At 33.7% G+C, this 23574-nt stretch overlaps 1 protein-coding gene across 1 annotated transcript in view; it reads right to left on the bottom strand.

The window, feature by feature from the left end:
* The window catches only part of LRBA (LPS-responsive vesicle trafficking, beach and anchor containing), a gene marked incomplete at its 5' end in the record, with an annotated part of 547723 nt that extends 530023 nt beyond the window's left edge, over positions 1-17700 (bottom strand). Inside the window, 8 exons of the mRNA XM_008566486.1 lie at positions 3281-3728; positions 5784-5943; positions 9882-9989; positions 10398-10525; positions 13808-13988; positions 14403-14556; positions 15390-15568; positions 16636-17700. Of these exons, the coding sequence (XP_008564708.1) occupies positions 3281-3728; positions 5784-5943; positions 9882-9989; positions 10398-10525; positions 13808-13988; positions 14403-14556; positions 15390-15568; positions 16636-17700 (2423 nt within the window). The remainder of the gene's footprint in view (positions 1-3280; positions 3729-5783; positions 5944-9881; positions 9990-10397; positions 10526-13807; positions 13989-14402; positions 14557-15389; positions 15569-16635) is intronic.
* Positions 17701-23574: the final 5874 nt, after the last annotated feature.

Here is a 23574-nt window from a genome sequence, read left to right as displayed (position 1 = left end):
TCCTCTCTATATCAGTTTCTTCATCTGTAACATAGGATTAAAATAGTATGTATATATGATAAAAATAGGATGTACATACGTACATACGTATCTATCTTAAATAATACATTTAAAATAGACCTTAACAGAGTAAAAGCTCATTAGGTATTAGCTTAACTATAAAAGTCCTCTTGCAGAAAACATTTTATACTTGTGCGTTTCTTCTATATGAATTTCCAGAAGTGGAATTAAGTTTATATATTTTAATTTCTAATTAATACTGCCAATTTTCCCTCTAATAAATTTTAGCAATATACCCTCTCAACAACAGTATGAAAATGTTTTATTCTTACCTTTATTGATACTAAGTATCAGTTTTAAATCTCTGCTCATTTAATCAGGAGAAATGATCTTGTTATTTTAATATGCATTTCTTCCATTATAAGTGAGGTAGACATCATTACATATTTGCACATTAATACAATTTCTTATATAAACGATCTGTTCGTATCATTTGTCCATTTTTCTAGCAGATTTTATTGATTTGTTGGAATTATAAATATATACTGAGAATACATATAACCCTTTTATCTATAATATGTATCCCAAATATTTGGTGCCTATATACACACATAGACAACAGAAAGCAGCAGTGACTGGATATCTCCTTTGATACAATAGCTAAGTTTACATTTATTGAGTGATTTCTTCATGCTAAGTGCATGAAGATTAATATAAGATTAATATATCTTCAATATCATTTCACATCAATATATATTGTTCTGCTATTTTTCTCTTTAATAACTGTATAATATTACACAGTTTAGGAATGAGGAAACTTGTCCAAATTCACTAAGTGACAGAGTCAGAACTCAAACCCAGTTTTGTCTGATTTCTAGAGTCAATGTTTTAATTCCTACATTATAAAACCTATTTTTCACAAACAAAAAAGAATATTTAAATCTAGCAGCCCCATATACCAATATGCCATACAATATGAAATTCAGACTTGTCAATCTCATCATTCCAGGACGCTGACCTAACGTTTAAGTAGAGAGCAGAGGGACAAGATGATGATGGCAAAAAGACTTTCCACTAAAGTTATATATTCCCTGTGTTCTTTCAGAGATTCTTAATTACCATAAACAATTTTAGCCAGTCTCATTATCTAATGTACCAACCCACAGCAGGTCTGAAGTACAAGACTAGAAGATAAGAAGAAATAAAGAGAGCAGGAGACACAAAGAAATAAACAACAACCTGATAAAGGGAAAAGATAAAATAACTAAAAAAGATACCACTGCGTAGTCCAACAATAATGTGAATAACAATAAAACATTCATCAAGAAAAGGTTAAATTACAATGGGAATATTTCAAAATAAAACAGAAGCCAAACGGAACGGAATCCCATGGGACCACATCAGACACAATTTGAGAATCAGCATAAATAATAACAACAAAGTATAACCCATTGAATAGAATAGGAAACCCTAAGACCATATAATGAATGAGTGAACTAAAAATTTGATGAGTGCCTTGGGTTTAATGTCCTCCCAAAACTTGATCTGCATTGTGACAGTGTTAAGAGGGTGGGAAACCCTATTATACTAACTGAAAGGTAGGGGGAGGGGCTTGAAGAGTGATTAGATTGTGGGAACATGACATAGTGATTGGATTAAAAGTGGTGGTCATGAGCGTGATTCTGAGGGCTTTAAAAAGAGTGCAGGAGGAGCTATCTTTCTGCTCCACCATTTTTTGCAATGTGATACCCTGCACCACTGTCACCAACACCAAGACCCTCTCCAGATATGTTCCCTGCACTGTGGACTTCTCAGCCTCTGAAACTGTAAGCAATAAATTTTGTTTTCTTTATAAATCACCCAATTCCAGGTATTTTGTTATGAGCAACAGAAACTAATATAATGAGGATGAATGATAGTTTTATAAAATCTCTTCACAAGGAATAGCTTAACAGTAGAGAAACCTAGAAAATACCAATTTAAAAGGTGATCAGAGTGAACATCATCAGTAATGAGATAAAATCATGTACTACTTGATAGGATGTAAAAAAAAAAAAAGAAACAGTGTCACTTCTATGATATTCCTGCCAAAGATGCATTAACCTGAATCTAATCCTGAGGAAACATTGGACAAATTTTAATTGGGGGATGTTCAAAAAAACAGTTGGGCTATAATCTAATGTGTCAAGATCCTCAAATTCAAGGAAAGACTGAGGAATTAGTCTTCCAGATTGATGGAGATTACAAACACAACTAAATGCAACTCAGAATTCTGAACTGGATCCCTGCACTATAAAGGACATTATTGAAACAATGAGTAAAAATTGGAAGGTGTTTGAATAGAAGATAGGATTATATCAATGTTAGTTTCCTTATTTCAACAAACTTATTGTAATTACATGGAAAACATACAAAATAAAGTATTAGGAGGTGATGAAGCACTGTATCAGCAGCTTACTTTCAAATGGCTCAGGAAAAAACAAAAGTTCTTTGTACTAGCAACGTTTTGAAGCTTGTTTCCAGATAAAAATGCTGATGTTTTAGGAAAAAGAATGTATCTTGGACTGGGCCCGTGGCTCACTCGGGAGAGTGCGGCGCTGATATCGCAGAGGCCGCGAGTTCGGATCCTATATAGGGATGGCCGGTTCGCTCACTGGCTGAGCGTGGTGCAGACTACACCGAGCCAGGGGTTATGATCCCCTTACCGGTCAAAAAAAAAAAAGAAAAAGAATATATTTAATAACATGTTTTATAGGTAGATTTTCAGAAAATTTAATAATATATAAAATAATTTTTCAGGCAAATTAGCAAAAGGTTTCTTTAGGGCAGCAGAATTAATAAAGTCAGAAATCTGCTGTCAGGACTCTGAATACCTTATTGAATTCCTAAGTGTGTTGGAATCCACAGATTCCCACTTTTTTCATAACAGCTGGTACAGTATTGGCAGCAAGGGAGGAAATGATAGCCATATTTAAGTATAGGTGATCTCTAAGTTGTAACAAAAAAGAACGAAAAACCATTATTTAACATACAACTCGCCAAAGATAATACTAAAATTACTTTGAAAAATCACCTTATTGTTATGTTAATAAATAAAAATTTGAAATGGTGCACAAACCATACAACAAAAATATCCTTGTACTTTGTATACACTAGATCAAAACATTCCTTTCTAATGTTGAACAAAATTCAGCAGAGTTAAACTGAATTCCTATTTACCCTTTGTCTTTGTAATTTACAGATATAAGCATTAAAAAAAAAAAAAAAGACTCTACAATACCTGTCAAAAGATCTGAACTGCACAGGTTGTTCAACAGACAGGTCACCAAGAGCTCCCAGGCAGGGTGGTGGCAGAAGGGGAGGATCCATTGTGACTCCATCTGCTGGTATGTTAACCAAGCTGCGGAGAATGTCCTTCACATTGACATTTTTTGAAACTGGAACTGATGGTGTCACCTTGTTATCCAATTCATTTCCTCCATCGTTTTTAGTTTCCTGAGATTTATTGACTTCTAAAGAAAGAGTGCACAGCACCTCACTAATTGCATCTGGGCCTGCACTGACACTTGCAGGTGCTGTATGAGGAGTTGCATCCACACTGCTTCCTAAACAAGTAGCTGTTTCTTCCCCAATGCCCGAGTCCCTTCTTCGAGTAGATGATGTACTTTCAGATTCTTCCACTGAAGCCAGAGTTAAAGGGCTGAATGCTACTGGTGTGTCTTCTACATCTTCCCCAGAAACAGAAGAAAAGAACACGTAAAAAAATTAGAACTAATTTTTAAAAGGTACATTCAGTCCTAATAGTCATCTGCTATTTTAAATTATGAAATATTCTAAAAAACAAAAACTAATCACATAATCTATAAGATGTACTGACTGAATGCATCTATAATCAAAATAGATGGCATAATTAAATAATAAAATACCTGTGAAAATCCTCCAAACTGATCATGACATACCAATGGGTAACACCACAAGTTTGAAAGCCATTGGCCTATAAGAAGTCCAAACTCCTTAGGATAAAGGAAAAACCTCTACCTCAAACATGGTTTCTGCTGCTGGAAAACTTGTTACCCCTCCTATATGCATGACTAATGCAATGATCCTTAAAGCCCAGTTCAACAAGGAGCATCCCCTTTTCTCTGTTTGACTTTCACTCCCTCCAATCAGACTTTCAACCCATTCCAACAAAGATGATCATCAAGGTCACCAAAAATCCATTGGTCAGTTCTCAGTCCTAATAGCACGTGACAGAGCAGTAGCTGATTATTCCCTCCAACTTGATAATGCTCTCTTCACTTGGTTATAAGGACACCATGCTCTTTTGGTTTTTCTTCTACTAACTCACTGATTGTTCCTTTTTAAAGTCCTTCACTTCTTTTTCTCCCTGATTTCTTGGAGGAACTTATGGCTTAGTCCTTGGTCCTTTTATTTTTCTACCTACATTTATTGCCTTAGTTATCTCATTCATTTGCAAAGTTTTAATACTACTATCTCCCCCCACGAAAAACAATCCTCAGACTACTGTATATAACTGCCTACCTTAATGTTCTCTTATATGTCTAAAAGACATCTCAAACACAACACACTGAAACTGAATTTCTTGTCTTTTTTTCTATCCCTGAAAATATGTCTCACCTTTAGTTGACCCCACTGTACCTCATGGCCAAATCTAACTCACAGAATCATGAAAACAAGACTAAAATAGTAAAGGTTTTAAGCCACTAAGCTTCAAGTAGTAGCAGTACATAGCCAAAAAACTGGTTTTCCTTGCCTTCTAGGGTATATCCACAACACAGAATCCAGTGCTAACTTTTTAAAACGTAAGTCAGTTGTGACCCTTACTCAAAACCCTCCAATGATTGCTCATTTCCCTTAGAGAAAAATCCACACCCCATCTCTCTGGCCATTCTTGATATTTTTACCATGTTTAATTTTATTCTTTTGTTATAACTTTTATCACCTAAACTACTATACAACCCATTTATTACAAAGACTTATTTTCTATCTCCTGCAGAGATTTTTTCTTCTCTTTTTTCATGTATATATATACCCAAGTACCTAGCAGGTATCAAATAAACATGTATTGAATAAATAAACTGCCTCCATTAGGTGGCAGCTACTTCTATAACTGTATATATTTAACTACATTTCTATAACTGGAAGTGTCTTTTAAAATTCCAATTATTGTGGTTATTTATACAAGACTGTCTCTCCTAAGAGAATATGAGTTACTCTTAACAGCAAATGCTGAAGTAAATAAAAATTTTAGGGCTGGTTAGCTCCTCTGGTTGGAGCGTAGTGCTGATAACACCAGGGTCCAAGGTTCAACCCCTTGTACTATCCAGCCGTAAAAAAAAAAAATTGTAAGTTAAAAATTTTTAATCTTTTTTTGTCAAGGACAACATTTTCTCACTTACCTTTTATTAGATGGCTCATTTAAAGGACATAAATCATCTCCTAATTGCAATCAATTTACATGATACTTAAATTAAAATATTTAGTTAGTAATAAAAATAAATTTATACATAAATGTATTTAAATTCCAGAATCAATATTTTAACTACCATAAGTAGGTAACACTTTACCTAAATTTTGGGTACCAGGAGATAAAATATGGAAACTTACCAGGGAGAGATACATTCCCACTTTCACTGACAGTTTCCTTAAGTGACTGACTACGCCTTTCATTTTGGGGTTCCAAAATATCTCTGTATTTTGAGACCATAAGAACAGATTTTACCTAAATTTTGGGTACCAGGAGATAAAATATGGAAACTTACCAGGGAGAGATACATTCCCACTTTCACTGACAGTTTCCTTAAGTGATTGACTACGCCTTTCATTTTGGGGTTCCAAAATATCTCTGTATTTTGAGACCATAAGAACAGAGATAAAGTATACAACTGCCAAGGCTAAGAACTGAGCTTGTTTGCTATCCTCCTGGGAAAAAATAAAAGTAGTTGATTATGTCACAGTAAATAACACGTTTTAATTTTATTTTACATCACAATATTTAAATATAAAAGATGTCATTATGCTCACGAATCTTTCAATAGATACAAAAATAATACATTTACATAATAAATTAATAAACGTATTAATAAACTCACCTGAGCAAAGATTAGGCAAAGTCTCTTGGAAAAATACTTTTAAATGAGAGGTTTTATACTTGCAAAACATAAAAACAGAAGCTGGCTCATTTTTAAAAATTAAGTAACTCTATCTTAAGAGATATGTCCTCGTATACTTTATAAGATGAATCAAATAGTAATTATAAGTACTTGAGGATAACTGATTATTTTTACTTCTAATCATAAAAATTAAAATACATAAAATATCACAATAACAGTTGTGCTAAAACACAAACATGCAGGGGAAAAAAGTGAGGTTATTAGATGTAGAACAGGATGCCAAAGGAATTCTTGGGAGTATTCTAAATAGTACAGACAACCATGTTTCCAGGGATGAAAATACAGTGTCTTCCAGAAAGAAAAGGACAAACTAGATGGAACTCTAGAAGAGTTCCAGGCTCCATCTTAGCTCTATAGATCACCTATCTGTATATCAATAACTCTTCAACTAGTCAAGTTCCCCATGTTCAAGGGGACCCTACACACTTCACTATTCTGATTACTTTTCAAAATAGGTTTGAACTTAATTAAAAGTAAAAACTCAAATTCATCCATCAAATCCTGAAAACTAACTGCACCTCAAGTACTAGGTAAATTTAGGATAAGAAAACAAAGAATGCTGTTGCCCAGCAAGTAAGTAAATGGAAACTAATGGTACAAATGAGACTAAAAGTTAGTAACTAACTAGTGTCAAAAGTTTAGGACACAATCAATTAAAAAAAAAAAAAAAGCTATCAGACTCTACCTGCACATATTCACTTGATGCAATTCTTAGACATATTTGTAATCTGACAAAATCTACGGTGTTTTGTATGTTCATGTAATAACAACTTCTTAGTCTTGGTGGAAAACAGAAATGTACATTTTTTCCTTTTTTATTAACCATCCCTTTTCTCTAGGCATGCTTATGTTCCTTTGCCACACAATTCTGCCAACTATTATAATAACTGCTGCTAATGATTTTAACATTAAAAATGTAGGCAAATAATTTACTTGGTCTTAATTTCTTAATCTGTTTTGAATTATTTATGTCTTTCTAAATCCTTATATAGCCAATTAATATGTTCAATGTTTCCTAACTACTGTATGAAGTTTATAGTGCATGCCTGATTTCTGACCCCAAATAAGAAATATCCCATAGATCCTTATACAAGGGTATTTCAAAAAGTTTGTGAAAAAAACAGAATAAGCAGATAAGATGAATCGTTCCGTGACATTTATTTATTATACCACAATATCAGTATTATATCACAATATCTGGGAACAGAATCAGAATATCTACTTTCTCTACTATGTGATCTCTGAAAGTAACAAGTAATTTTGAATATTTTATAATTATAAAATTTATAATCTTATAGGAGTTTTAGAAAAAAGACTATATTCCCATAACTACATTCCAGAGTTTAGACTCTTCTAGCATACAAAAACTTTTTTTTTAATTGAAAAATAATTGATTATACATAAATAAGGGAACTTTGAAGAAAAAGGAAATGCCCTAAGATTGAGGATATAAAGAAATTATTACCCTGAGGTTAACAGCTAATTAGGTTATTAATCATTCTAATCTGAGTTCAGATATGCTTTTCACATTCTATATGCCCTTAGGTAAGTTACTTAACTTCTCTAGGACTTATCTTGTTGAAATTTGTTAATGAATGTATAAGAAATGCATAGCACAGTGCCTGACTCACAGGAAGTACTCAATATATGACAGCTACAATTGAAAACAAATATATTTCAGGAATTAGGATTTAAATATGAGGGTACTTCAAAAAGTTCATGGAAAAATTCACATTATCTGTTAATTCTATTTTACCACAAGTTTTTGAAATACCCTCATATAAGGATCTATGGGATATTTTTTTTATTTGGGGTCAGAAATCAGGCATACACTATAAACTTCATACGGTAGTTAGCAAACATTGAACATATTAATTGGCCATATAAGGAGTTAGATAGGCATAAGTAACTCATAACAGTTAATAAATGAAGACCAAGCCAAATCATACAGAGCCAGTTCAAGTTCAGATTTCACTTTTTAAGTGCTATAGGAGGCTATTAGAAAATTTTGAAAGCCAAAGTGTAACATCATCTATTATAGATTTCTAAAAACCATTCTAGGAGATATAAAATTATGGGGCAATAGACAGAATCTGCCCAGTGAAAAAACAGGGAGAGAAGGAAGCAGCAACATTTGATCCAAAAAATGGAACATAGTCAGAGGGTTCTAAAAAAAACCAAAGAGTAAGTCCACGGTTTCGTAAGTAAAGGAATAATAGCAGCTACTAAAGAATTAAGACCTAGGGGGGCATCATAACCTAGTGGTTAAGATGAAAATTTCGAGAATCAAATTCAATAGGTCCTTAACTCACTTCTACTTCTTACTGATTGTGTGATCTTCAACACATTATTTAACCTAATATTGCTATGTTCCTCCTAGGATTTATTGTGAGAATTAAATGAGAAAATACATCTAGTACTGTGCTTAATACACAGTAAGTGCTGAATAATTAAGTAGTGATAATACTTCAAATTTTATGTGTATATATAAACCTAGTCAAGAATTCAAGAGAGGACTAAAATACCAGAGAAAAAGGTGGAAAAAAAGAAAAACAGAGGTAATGTTTTTTATAACAAATATGTATGTGATATATATTTAGAGCATCCAATACAATACACAGTAAGTATTTAATAAATATTTACTAATTGTAATACTCCAAATGCTAGTGAGTGGGATTACAAATGATTTTTATTCTCATCTTTACTTTTTTTTTCCATTTTATTAAGTTTACTTTTCTTAACTGACACGTAATAATTGTGTATATTTATGGGATACATTGTGACATCTGGGTACATGTATACAATGTGCAATGATCAAATCAGGGTAATTAGCATATCTACCACCTCAAGTATTCATCATTTCTTTGTGTTGGGAATATTCAAAATCCTATCTACTACGTATTTGAAATTATACAATAAATTGTTAACTGTAGTCTCCCTATAATGCTATAGAACAGTAGAACTTATTCTTCCTATCTAGCAGCTTTTTTATCCAGTGACCACCCTCTTCCCATGCCTTTATGAGTATCTAGTAACAACTATTCTACTCTATCATCTTTATACTTCCTAAATGACTTTAAAATTTCTACACGAAAATCAGCTAAAACAAAATTGTTTTTCATCTTTAAAAAATTAAAACCACCACACTGAGAGCAACATTTCATCATGTAACTTTTTATCACCTTTGAGGGAAAAAAAATCTAATATTCAGTAAAATAATATGCCATTCAGAAGTTGAACATTTCATCACATTCAGAACATGAATTCTGGAGTTAACATGTCTGGGTCTGAATCCTGACTATCATTTACTATCAACATTAGTTTGGACAAGTTACTTAGGCTCTCTGTGCCTCATATACCTCATCTTTAAAATGGGAATTACAAAAAATACACAACTCAAGAAGTTGTTGGACTTAATGAATACATGTAACACATTTACAGTACTTACTACATAATAATGCATTATTCTTTTTAGTATCATTATTCTCATATACTAGCTCCATTAATACAGATAATCATTTCTAATATTCTAAGATTCTAAAATCCTTCTCAAGAGAACTGGTTTCTAGGCCTTCCTATCTCTACTGGACTATTTTATATCACAAAGAGTTTTTACTCTCAATACTTTGGCCTAGGAGAAAATTTGTATCAACTAAGAGAGCATATGAAAGAAATATTGTAACTTACTATGTCTCTGAAAACAACTGCCCTAAGCCGATTAATATCCATGTCTTGTAGGAGTCTATCAAGATCTCTCACTGGAGATATACCACCAGTCACAATGTCCACTGGACTCTATTTAAGATAAAAATATATACATACACATTACACAGATATTTTTTAAAAAATAAACACATTATTCCAAGAACCAGAAAAGCAAGGTTATAACATTCCTTTTCCCAGTTTTTTCCTTTACTTTCTTCCTTTTGGGGGGGATGGGAGACATAGAAGGGAGTCATGCAGGAGAAACTGACATATTTGAAGGAAAAGAAAAGTAAACATTTGTAAAAGCAGACAAGATTAAGTATAAGCAACTCTTTACTGTATATTTAAACACAAATATTTGAATGTTATGGCCACAGGCTAAAATAACTACTTTAGGATCTCTGTCAGGTGCATTTAACTTTATGTTGAATTGAATTAATTAAGATCTTAATTGTAAAATTAAGAAAATACTTTCTTAAAATTATTCTGTATGCTTACCTTTGCTGCAGATTTCCCACTGGGAATCAGACTGTGTATTGTTTTCAAGCCTTTTGTAGTATCTCCCCTAGTTTTCAGTTGTGAATGCTGTTGACATTCTAAGCAATTCCTTACAGCCACTGCACACACTGTAGTTTATTTTAAGGAGATGATTGGGAAAGAAAAGAAAATTATGTTTAAAATTATGGAACAGATCAAAATCACCTACACAATACAATTTACATAAGACTTTACCTGAAACAGATTACCTTCATCAAATTCCTAAAACAACCCTAGACTTTATCACCTAGCATTTATTGTCTGATTTTGTTACCTTCCCTACTATGGATGGCCAAGTTAAGATCTAAGGAGGCCGTATAGTCTAGTCGTCTATGCTTTTAGGGACTGCTCAAAGGGAATCAGATCAGGAATCTTAAGAATAGGCTACTGGGGCTGGCCCGGTGGCGCACTGCTACAGTGCGCCGCTTGGGAAGCGTGGCGGCGCTCCCGCCGAGGGTTCAGATCCCACATAGAGACCGACCGCTCACTGGCTGAGCGAGGTGCGGGAGCAACACCGAGGGTTGCGATCCCGTTGCTGGTCCCGGTCCGGCACGGGCGCAACACTGAGGGGTGCGATCCGGTGCAGGTGACGAAAAAAAGACAAAAAGGAAAAAAAAAAAAAAAGAATAGGCTACTGTTTCTTAGATTTCACCTAAGATAGTTGGGGCAATCTTCTATTAAGAAAAAGACAGGGAAGAAAATAACTGAAAGAATAGTGGAAGAAAACAGAGCAAATCACATTGCCATGAACTAGTCTAGGATGATAATCTTCTATTACCTTCATTAAAGTAAAATAGTTGAACTAGAAACTTTCCTGTTTTCCTTATATTGTATCATTAGAGCATAATACTAATAAAGACTGATAGAGGGTACAGCATTTATAGGAAGCTTTATAGGGACTAGCATTTACTGGCTTTCTTTAAATTACTGAAACGTATTGATTATACATATCTGTGGGGTACAGAGTTATATTTCAATACATGTATATAATGTATGATAATCAAATCAGAATAATCAGCATATTCATTATTGCAAGACTTAAGTCATTTCTTTGTGATGTAGATATTTGTCCCCTCTCTTCTAGTTTGATAACATGCAGTAAATTATAGTTAATTATAGATGTCTAGCTCAACTGTACACCAATAGAACTTATTTTTCCTCTCTAGCTGTTTTGTGTTCATTAAAACTGAAGGTGGGGATAGAAAGGGAGTTTGGTTAATATACAGTCCAAAATTACCTCTTTAAAGCTCCCATCAATCAGGCAGTTACTCAGATTATTTAGAAATTAATTTTGAATTTTAAATGACCAATTAGGTTATACATACTTGACTATGAATTGCATCATACCATGTAATCTTCTCAATTCCCAACCAAATCTGTAGCACCCAAGGTATTTAAACTGAACAAGGATAAGAGAGCAAATTAGGAACAAAATAGCAAATTTAAGTGGGAACTTTAAGTACCACCAGTCTATCATATGACTGATTAGCAGACATAAGAACTTAAAAAGGAAAGTGTTCAGAAAGCTATCAAAAGAAAGCAACAAAAGTTAGAAAAACAGAAGGAAAGGACAGAGGGAGTGAAAAAGAATAGGAATACAACTTTGTCAAGTTTGGTATCAGGCCCAGGAAAATAACTTTCTGTACTACTTTTGTCACAAATTGCATAAAATCGAATTTGGATCTGCATTACAAAGTAAAAAAACACACCAGATTTCCTAGTGTCAATCAGTCTCAATAATACAGGTTATTCTCATTGTTGCCATCTTACCTTAAAACCCCCAATCCTGGGAAACAACAGGAATGAGGAGACCAGGGATCAAAACAATTGGAGTGTCTACCTAGCGTACCATCCTCTATTAAGTTGATCTTGGACATGTCACTTTCCAAGTCTCCTCTGCATACATAAGAACAGATGGTGCTGGAGTAGATTAAATTATCTCTTCTCTTCTACAGCTACAAAAATTAGGAAAATAGAGTATTTCCCTAGCTTTTGAATCTAATGATTCTTGAGTAAAGTGGAGCATTGCCAGCGTATGTAGCCTTGTACTTTTAATTCTAAAAATGTACTTTTAGGAAAGTGGGAAGGTTTTAAAAATGGCATATGCAACAGCAAGGAAGTATAAATAATTTCATTATATTGCTAATAGAAAGTTTAAAAAAGTATACTCTAACAGAAAGAGGAGTACTCATTAGACAAAAATACATTCAAATTCCAACCTCACTGATTACAACTTTCAAATTTTAGATAAGATTACTAAATTCTCTAATCTCGTTTCCTTATGAATAGGAAGAACAAAATGATTGCTGACTCATTGTGAAAATCAGCAATGACAAATGACAGCAATCAATAAATGACAGCTTTTATATTTGTTATGTTTAATTTGAACCTCTCACAATTAAAATTTTAAAACAACTTTCTATAAATTTTAACACCAAGTTCATTAGAGCATCCCAAGTCCAAAAGTACTTTGAATAACACTTTGAGTCAAAATAATAATTGTACCAAAAAAGTCTAAGTACAGGTTTATATTAGTTTATGTAATAGATATTCTTGCTAAATATGGAGGGGAAATTCATTAACTAATTAGATGTTCCACTTCTGATGTTTTGTTTACTGATCTGATCTGTCTTCATATGGCCACAGTTCCTAACGGTTTGCTTCCATTTCTTGGGAGCCGTCTCCCCATCATCTCCTCTCCATTTAATGAGCAAATCATTCAACAGAGTCTTAGTATTTACAATTAGATACAAGAAACCTCGTACAAAGAAAAAAATATTTTTGCTTTGCCTAAGGTAGTCAAGTTAACACTAAAAACTCATTTAACATATTTTTACTTTTACCTAGGGAAACTGCTTCCAGGAGAAAGGAGATTTAATGATTTTAAAAACTGCTTCAACAAATGATCACAGCTCATTTAAATAAAGGCCATACTTGAATGATGCTAGTTTAGAACTTTGTAATTCCAGTGTTTTGGTAAGAAAAGCAGCATCACCATCACCTAAGAGTTGTCTGAAAATTATAGGCCAGACCCATTTAATCTAATCTGCATTTTAACAAGATCCTCAGGTGATTCATGTTTATGAATCAACTTAAAAATTGAGAAGCACTACTTTAGAGCAAAAAGAGGTTGGGGGAGAAGGGGTAATGCTGACCCGATTAACTTTAGTAGATTCTTCTAAATATGTCCTTCTCCCTCTATCCAACTTGGCAACTCCTACTATGCATACAGTACATTAAAAAGTAGCCATATGACAAACTGGCTAATACACATTTTCTCACCAACAGAAGAAAAATAATTTTCAACTTAATTTCTGGATTACTGAAAACTTTTAAAGTAAATTCCTAAGTCATGAGTATTGACAGCTCACCCAGTCGGAGACACTGTCGCAAAATTCCTCCAGACGACATATTTTTTTCAGCTTCAATTTCAGTAAAGCCAAGAGAACTTGCAAATATAAGCACATCCACAAGGCTAATTAGCCTCTGCAAAAATGTCACAGAGGCCTCTATTGAAAGGCCTTGAGTAGGTTCAATATTTTCCAGCTCATGCTGTAAGAAATAAAGTTCGACATTTACATCTATATTCTGATAAAAATCTAATTTTACCAGATATATTCCCCCAAATAGCTAAATGTTATTAAAAGTCAGGTTTTCAGAAATCTAGTACAATAGAGTGATTTGCTTATCATTTCATCTAAAAAAAAGGGCAATGAAAACAGACAAGTGAAACAGTGTCAATCATATTCTTCACTAGCTAAGTCATCCCTCAGAAATCAACATTCTTTTTAGTGCTTTCATTCCCGGAACAGATTCTAAGGTCCTTTTAGGTAAGTGTAAAAGATCCTGTTGCTTTTGATTTTTTTTGCTATGATGTCTAATAACCACCACATTCCTGTTCTAATCAATAAGGATGCATAACACTCATGTTTTTACATCAGTTTTATATAGTAGTTAAGTCCTTACTGTAGCCGATGTAGCAGCTGAAAGCAATGGCAGTATACCCCCACAAGCCATGACCATATTGTCCATCACTTGAGAGATGAGATGAATTGTATTGTGTACAAAGATGACATTATCACTGCTATTCACGAAGTCCATTACTGTCTTTGTTGAATGGCTGTCCAAAGATAAATGATGTTTACTGATAAAGCTAAAGAAAGGAAATCACAGTTTGCCTACTTGAAGGGAGGAAAGACAAGAAGGTGCTTTTGCTTCATCTTGAAAACTGAGGAAAGACAATGACACAGCAGGCATTTTGGGGGGTGTATATTTCCTCAGAGGAAGTAGACCATTCCACATCAGCAGTTACTATCCATGCCCTCCTTCGGTGCTGAAACATAAATACTATTCATCTTACACTTGATATAAAAAGTTGAACGAATTTATCCTTAAATGGGAACAAAACTGAGAAGACGTGGAAAAAGTAGGGCAGTAAATGGTGCTAAATGTGCTACTGAAAATGAACTTTCTACTAAAATTTTCTTAGGTAATACCATAAAACACTTTTAAACAAAGTAAGGGTCACTATACCAATAAAAATAAGTTAGGCACTTTTAAAATCATAAATTACACAATGGAAGATAATCTGAAATATACAGATTATGCTAAAAGTACATTGGAGACATGGATAATGTTATACTTAAATTCCAATTACTTTTTAGTAGTTCCACTTGGGAGACCTACCTTCTGGTAAATTCAATGCTATAAAATACACTACAGGAAATCTTCAGCAAATTTTTTAAAAGAAAAATCTCTGGTTTTCAAGCTTTTGTGATCCATACAGGATTCCATTCTTATAATGCAGAAGAAAAGTTAATTCACTAAAACCCTACTATAGAATAATTTACATTCAGCTTTTTAAACTAAATGTCTGAAATTAATTACAAAATGTTTATACAAAACCAAGACTTATGTTTATATACATCTTCTATCATAAACATATGGACAAACCTTCTCCACATCTGTATGTCTGTTTCTATTGAAAATAATAGATCGGTGAGCAAACGTTGATGCATTTGAGACCACTTGAACTCAGGAATACGAAACATAGTAGATCTGGAATCCCTCCTTTGTCCATTAGCTGCGTCTGGTGCTATTTCTTGCCCTGGCTGCTCCTGTTGCCTTGACATCTAATACAGAAAATTTAAAAAGTAATAAAATAAGTTCAACTTCAAAGAAAGGCATTAGTAAATAATTTAGTAGTTTCTATGCAATCCATCTAACAAATACTCACATATTAAGACACTATAAGAACCAAATTAGAGAAATAAAAATTATCAATAAGTAATAACATTAGTATTTAAAGCAAAGTTAATGAAAATGCTAAACTACCACAATTCAACTTGGAACCATGTAAGTATTATTACCACTATGTATCATTTTACAAAGGAATAAGTTCTAAGTTTTGAATATTAGTATTAAAAAAGTCAGTATTTATAATCAAGTCACTATCCACATTATAAATTGGTTAGAATGAAGATCAAACAAAAACAAAGACAACAAAATGAAGAACAAACCAACAAAAAAAAGGAAAGTAGGGAGAGAGGATAAGAATGAAATAAAGTGGAAAGTGACAAGATGCAACCAACCACTGTCTCATGGTCACTGTGAAATACTGGTAGAGGAGAAAGCTGTGCCTCTAGAACTTACAAAGGCTCCTCTCTCTTACAGAGCTCATGGTACAATTTTAAAGTACAAACTTTGTAACTAAAATTATACACTGGCAGGTAGGCAGACTTAGATTTTGTCGGAAAACTAATGTGCTATGACTAAGTTCATTAAATAAAGGGTAAAATGCAAGTGTTTCCAATAACTGCTTTATAAATTAAAATGATGCCAATCTTGAAACTTGAAAATGGTAACTTGGTGATGCTGTGTTAAAAATAATAAAAGCTGTCATTTAATGAACTCACACTAACTGCGAAACGCTGTGCTAACAATCTGAAATATAAGCTTTACATTCATTGCACTTAAGTGATTGCAAATAGGATACAGACCCAATCCAAATAAAATAAAATGTAAATATATACATTTGCTCTTTTTTTTTTCTTTAAAGATGACCAGTAAAGGGATCTTAACCCTTGACTTGGTGTTGTCAGCACCACACTCTCCCAAGTGAGCCACGGGCCGGCCCAACATTTGCTCTATTTTAACCTAGTGCAAACACACTTCAAGAAGACAATATGTATATAATCACCTCAAGCACATGTCGATGAGGTTGAGGTGCTTCCATGTTTGTACTGGCCTTCAATTCCAGTCTCTCAGTATCTGTGGCAACACTGGAAACATCCAACTTGGCAATCTTTTGCTCAGAAGTAGCAGGAGCCTCGAAGATATTACCATGAGAATCACTAATTAATTTGGTTTCTCTAGTAAGACTAGTTATTTTCTTCCCTTCTTCCAGCATCTGACCAGTGTCTGACTGTACAGTTGTTTGGGAAACAGTAATTTCTGGTGAGGGAGCTGAAGTCTCTGATGCTGTCATAGTCAGTATTGCAGAATCTTTAGAATCTTGAGTTTCAGTATCAGTTTGCTTTTTAATGACAGGTTCTTCCTCTTCAAATATTAATTTGTGATTACTATTAAACATGTCCAGTCTTTCACTGGCTTCAGAAGCAGTTGGAGACAAATTATCATCTTGGAGCTCTACGGGTAGACTGGCTTCCTCAGTCGGACCACTTTCTACCTTCAGCTCCACATAATCATCATCTTCCTCTTCCTCAACTATAGACTTGTCCAACAACTCTGGCATCTCTGAAGCATCCTCCTCTGAAGGAGAACTTACGGAAGCAGCTACTTCACTGATGGTCACTGTATCTTTGCCAGTTGTTTTAAAAGAAGTAGAGGAAATAGTCACAGTTTCTATTATGTCAGAAGACACTTCCAAATCACCTGCATTCATTGTCTCAATTGTCACTGTTTCTTCCAAAGTGACTTCATCCAGTAACTCCTGATTTTCTTGCTCAGTGTTCCTTCCTTCATTAGATATATTTTGAGTTTGCAGTTCAATATTGGACGCAGATTCTACTGAACTTGCCTTCTCAATACTTGAGTTTTCATCACTATTTCTGGTGAAATGAGGACAAACAGGAGAATCCTTCATATCTGACTGCTGAGACCCTTCTGAAACATTAACATCCCTGCTAATGCCAGAGACTGCTTGAACTGGACTTGAAGAACACAGCCCTATGTCTTCATCAACTTTTCCCTGCTGTTCCCTAAATATATTGGCAAGGTTTTCTTTGTGTATTTCAAAGGTGACCTGGATGAAAAATATACAATCAGTTAAAATACGCATGGAAATGAACACAATACAGAATATAAAATTAAATAGCCCTATGTCTTCATCAACTTTTCCCTGCTGTTCCCTAAATATATTGGCAAGGTTTTCTTTGTGTATTTCAAAGGTGACCTGGATGAAAAAATATACAATCAGTTAAAATACGCATGGAAATGAACACAATACAGAATATAAAATTAAAGTATTTTCAACAATTTTTCAAATATGTAGTTTTTATAATGCAACAAAACAATTTTCCTATAATATCCTTATTTTGGTAAAATGATAAATGTAACTGTCACAAAAATATAAATGTTCAAGAAAAACTACAGCCAATTTTAATGCTAACAGGTAGCATGGCATGCAACTACAAGAACATAATTATTTAGCCTTTCTTAAAGATGCATAGGAAAAAAATATTCTATTGGTTCTCTATAACTTGTACCAGGACCTAAGTATGTATCAGTGAGACACTGGATATTACATTGTTTCAGGTGCAATGAAAACCCATTTTCCCCCATTTGTCCTCAAGAGAGATTAAAAATATCAATTAATTATGCTCACAAGTATAGCAGCTTTCCATGTATCTATTAAGCTACAAAACCTTTTTCTTAACAAGCTAAAGAATACAAATTCTTTTAGCAATGGAAAAAATTCCAACTCTTCCCCAAAAGTACACCATAATTTTCAAAGTTTGAACTGGTCACAAATTGCCTGAAAGTTCCAATTAATCCATCATGCATTTATTCATACCACCTATATGTGAATGACTACTGTGTATCTGGCACTGTGAACTTCCCATATCATGCTTTGCCTTCTACCCAAGTAAGTGAAAAAAAGTAAATAGAGAAAAAATAAAAAAGAGAGTTCTGTGACTGTTAATGTCACAGGATTTATAATTTTTAAAATCTCTTCAAGGACTATTATTTTACAGCCACCATTATGTGATTTCCACTGCTGTTTCCATGAGAATGCTCTCTCACCATCCACCCACCCCCCAAAAATGCAAGGAAAAGTACAACATATGCAGAAAGTATAAGCATAATTATAACTCACTAATGCTAAAATTGTTTGTTCCTGTGATTTACATCATTATAACTCATATAGTAAATTGAACATTCATTCAATAAATCTTTATTGAGCCTAGTATGGGAGGATAGTAAGAGATGATAACAAAAGAACAAATGCTAATTTTTCATGCCCAAAAATCCACAGGTGTTTTTGAAGCACACATGGGTAAAAGGTAAAAGTATAAATAATACACAATACAAAAATTTCCTTCTATAGATATTAACTAGCCTTTCCTCATGACATATACAGAAAATTCATGCCATAATGTGATATAAGTTAAAAATAAAAATGTTTAGGGAATAAACATTTTCATAATTGTAAATATTTGTAAGTATTTTTCATAATTGTAAATATTTCAGTTATAAATATCTGAAACTTTTTTAATATTTCAAAAAGAAATGTATATATTCCACACTAAAAAGTAAAATGATACAATAATATCTTTAAAATATCAATTTCTTTTATACCCATAATGTTAATATTTTCTTTGAAATGGGTTCTTTATTTTAATTGACCAATTCCTCATATTCATTCAACAAAAATTTACTGAACATCTACAGCATGCCAGGCACTGGGTGATGAACAACACAACGTTCCTGCCTTCATGGAGCTTATATTCTAATGGAGGAGACAGAAAACAAATACACAAATATGTAAGATACTGTCAAGTAGTAATAAGTGCTTTTTAGGGAAAGAAAAAAGGACATAGAGAATAACTGCAGTGGAAGTCTATGTGGGAGGGTGTATTTTACTAGAGTAACTGGGGAAGGCCTCTCTGTTATATTTGAACAAAGAAAAGAATAAAAGAGAGGGCAAGTATGTGAAAAGGAACAGTCCAGGCTGAGAGAAGGACAGATAACTGCAAAGGCCCTGGAGTGAAAATAAGCTTGGTTAGTTTAAGGAATACCAGTAAACCAGTGGACTACGAACTGAAGAAGATGAGGTCAGAGATGTAGCCACTGGCTAGGTTATGACTGCACAGCATTATAGACTGTGTTAAAGACTTTGAATTCTATTCTGAGGCAGCCATTTGAGAATTATGAGTCGAGGGAAGACACAATCTGATTTCCAATTTAAAAGGATCACTTAGTCTATTGTTTGGAGAACCAACTTTAGAGAAATCATTTCTGCAGTGATAAAACAGTTATCATTATCTAAGGAAAGCAAGTTATGTACTGCCAACCTCGTGGTGATATATTTCTAGGAAAACCAACTTTAGAGAAATCATTTCTGCAGTGATAAAACATTTATCATTATCTAAGGAAAGCAAGTTATGTACTGCCAACCTCGTGGTGATATATTTCTAGGACAGCCTGCATTATAGAATAAGTTTAGTTTTCAATAATCATTTGCTTTGATTTTCTCAAAATTTAAAGTTTTTAGAATTTTTATTATAAAACATATCAATAAACGTAAGTATATACAATTTATATGTACACAGTAAAGAACAATACTTCTTTCTTAATCCCATGAACCCACCACCCATGACAAGAACTAGAATATTACCAGTGCCTCACAATTCTCCATGGCCCTCCCGACCCGTACTCTCTAACCACCCCATTTCCATCAGAAGAAAATCACTATCCTAACACTTCATTGTTTACTACTTGATTTTTGATAGTTTTACCACCTATGTAGTAAACATACCTATTACGTTTGGTTTGAAAAACTAAGTCTAGCACAAACCCAGCCAGCTGTAAAAAGAAAGGGCAACATTGCCACAACTAACTAAAGGAAGACAAGATATATAATCTGTGAGTTGCAGCACAGCTTCAGCTTCTCTGAGAGGTATAGAAGGCAGAGCAGCTTCAGCTTCTGTCAGAGATATATAAAGCTATCTGTGGGAAGTCTACAAGCAAAGTCACTTAGGAAATACTGGGCAATACGGATACAGAGGGCAGGAGAACTGGCGCATCTATCAGAAGTAGTGTGAGCCAAATAGTGGGTATCTGGCATGAATAAACTCTGGGAAGCAGACTATATTTTTCAGTTCTAAGCTCACCAGTGTTAATCTCTACCCTCAGAAGTGGGTCAAAGCAGAGCACATTTTTTGAGGGCTGAAGTGAGAATCCTCAGGTGACTCAGGGAGAGCAGGAACTTAATCAGCACATGATCAAGACAACCCAAGTACTCATATGAATATGGTCTCACCTCATAATGTCGGTAATTTGTCCTCAGGTTTAAAAAAAAAAAGTTATAAAGGCAGCTGGCATTAATAGCTCCGTTTCCCCATATCTCTCTGTTGAGTCAAACTGCTCCAATCTAGACGGACTATCATCTGTGTCTACTATGTAACTGCCATCCTGGGATCTCCCTTCACTATAGTCCTGGAGATCTCCTTCATCTCTTCTGTGCTGTCTCTCCTATTTCTGATATCATATATTTTACTTTCTGTTTTATTCTCTCTTTCTCTACAATCCTCCATTTTCCAGTGCCTTCTTGAGAAAGGGTGCATGTGAACTAAATTTTTGAGACATAGAGTATCTGAAAGTGTATTTATTCTACCTTCGTACTTGAGAAATAGTCGGATTAAGTATAAAATCATAGGTTGAAAAGCATTTACCTTCAGAATTTGAAATGCTTTTAAAATTCTGAAATTGGTTGGTTTTTAAATTTTCCTTTAATTTACTCAAATAGTCTAAAAGCTAAATGGCAATTGAACTATTGTCACTGTTATTATCTTTTTTGATGGTGTTTTCCTTAAGATATTTGTGACTTTAAAACTGATAATTCCCAATTAATTACCAGATATTGTTCTAAATTACCCAGCTAAAAGGCTGGTAATTAATCTTCACAATCATTTGATAGCTAATCTATAGCTGTTTGTAATGTCTGAAAAGCACTTCTATAAACTACTAGTTAAAGACACTTATGAGCTAATAACTACATTTCTTCTGTCATTACTTCAAATTAATTGGTACTCAAATTTACTAATTAGGAGATAAAAGATGAATGCAATACATTAAAAGATTAATATTATCTTTTCAATCCACATATAAAAATGTTTAACCTATAAAAATTTACTTTTTTAAATGTTAGGCAATGTCTAGCAACTGACTGTTTTTAAGCAAATGAATCTTTCTCATTGTATGTTATTTTCATATGAAAATACCAGTTAAATATGATATACTAACCTCTATTCTTAGGTTACCAACCTTTTCCACAATTGATAAATAAGAAACATTTTCAAAAACAGATGAATCTTCCCTTTTGAGGTATCAATGAACACAGGTAAAAATGATTACCACTACACACGTGATCTTTTATACAGACTGATGCAATATCTTGCAACAACAATGGCATAAGATAACTGATATAATAGTAGAATCTCATTTCTATTTTATGCAAAGCACCTTGGTTACAAATCTAGCTAGGTCTGGTTCAAACCTAAATGCTATCCTAACAGACCATGACTGGAAAGATATCAAGTATAAGTCCTGTGCTATCCCAAGAAAACTACCTAAGAGAATAAATTATGAAGTCTGGTTCAAACCTAAATGCTATCCTAACAGACCATGACTGGGAAGATATCAAGTATAAGTCCTGTGCTATCCCAAGAAAACTACCTAAGAGAATAAATTATGAAAACAATGCTATAAAAGTTCAATAGCAAAGGGAAACAATCCTGCAAGGAAAACAAGTGATATACACAATAAACATTCATTCATGTAATGAACTTTAAAAAAAATACTTTGAATAGATATATTCACATGGTTCACATATAAAACAGTATACACAGCACAGAAGTCTCCCTCCTACCACTGACCTTCACCTTCAAAAAACCCTGCAAAAATTGGGCAACCAGTTATTAATACCTTATGGATACTTCCAGGGTACTTTTTCTGCATATATATACAAATATAAATTCTTATTTTCCCACTTATTTCCCACTCATATATTCCCACTCTACACACTATTCCTCACTTTCTTTTTTCACTTAATATATTTTGGTGAATTGTTTCAGGATAGTTTTAATTTGCAATCCTCTTACAATGAGTAGTAGGTTCAGCATCTTTTTATATATCTGAGGTACTTTCTACTCATTTTCTGTGGGTCATATGAGCATGTCCTCTGTACATTTTTCTATCATGTTTTCTTTTCCTATAAATTTCTAAGAGCATTTATATATTAGGAATGTTATCTTTACTTTGGTTCTAAACAGTTTTTCTGAATTGGTCATTTGCCTTTTGACTTTGCTTACGGTATTAATTTGGTGTTGGCCACAAAGGTTTTTGTTTGTTTGTTGTTGACAGGGTTCGGAACACACTACCCTAAAATACAGTGCCTTGGCATATTAAATACATTAAGTTGAGGAAAGGCAGGTGCAGAAAGAACTCTCTGAACTTCACCACCCTTCTCCCCTAAAGCAGGTCATAGGACCCTCCTGTGAGGTGCCTTCTCTATACCAATGAGAAAGGAATAACCTTATTTCCAAAGACAGGGGACATGGAGAGGAATCTGAATAAATAGGCCTTGTTAAGTTTCCCCCGGTTTACTTACAACTCTTAGTACACACCCCTTTGTCCTATCATATTTTATCACAACTTTCCCTTTTGTCTAACCTAGTATAAAAAGACTCAGATTTAGCCATTTCTTCTGGTCTTCATTTCCTTATGAAGGCTCTTGTGTCACATAAAACTTTCATTAAAAAATTGTATGTTTTTGTCTTGTTAATATGTCTTTTGTGAGTCTAATTTACAGGGGCCCAACCAATGAACCTGAGATGGTGGGAAGAAAAGTTTTCTTCCCTCCCCTATAACATCAAAGTTGCAAGTTTTGCTCTAA

The sequence above is a fragment of the Galeopterus variegatus genome, unplaced genomic scaffold (assembly GCF_000696425.1).
Source record: "Galeopterus variegatus unplaced genomic scaffold, G_variegatus-3.0.2 Scaffold245, whole genome shotgun sequence".
NCBI classification, from domain to species: Eukaryota; Metazoa; Chordata; class Mammalia; order Dermoptera; family Cynocephalidae; genus Galeopterus; species Galeopterus variegatus.
This window is presented reverse-complemented; position numbering and strand designations above follow the sequence as displayed.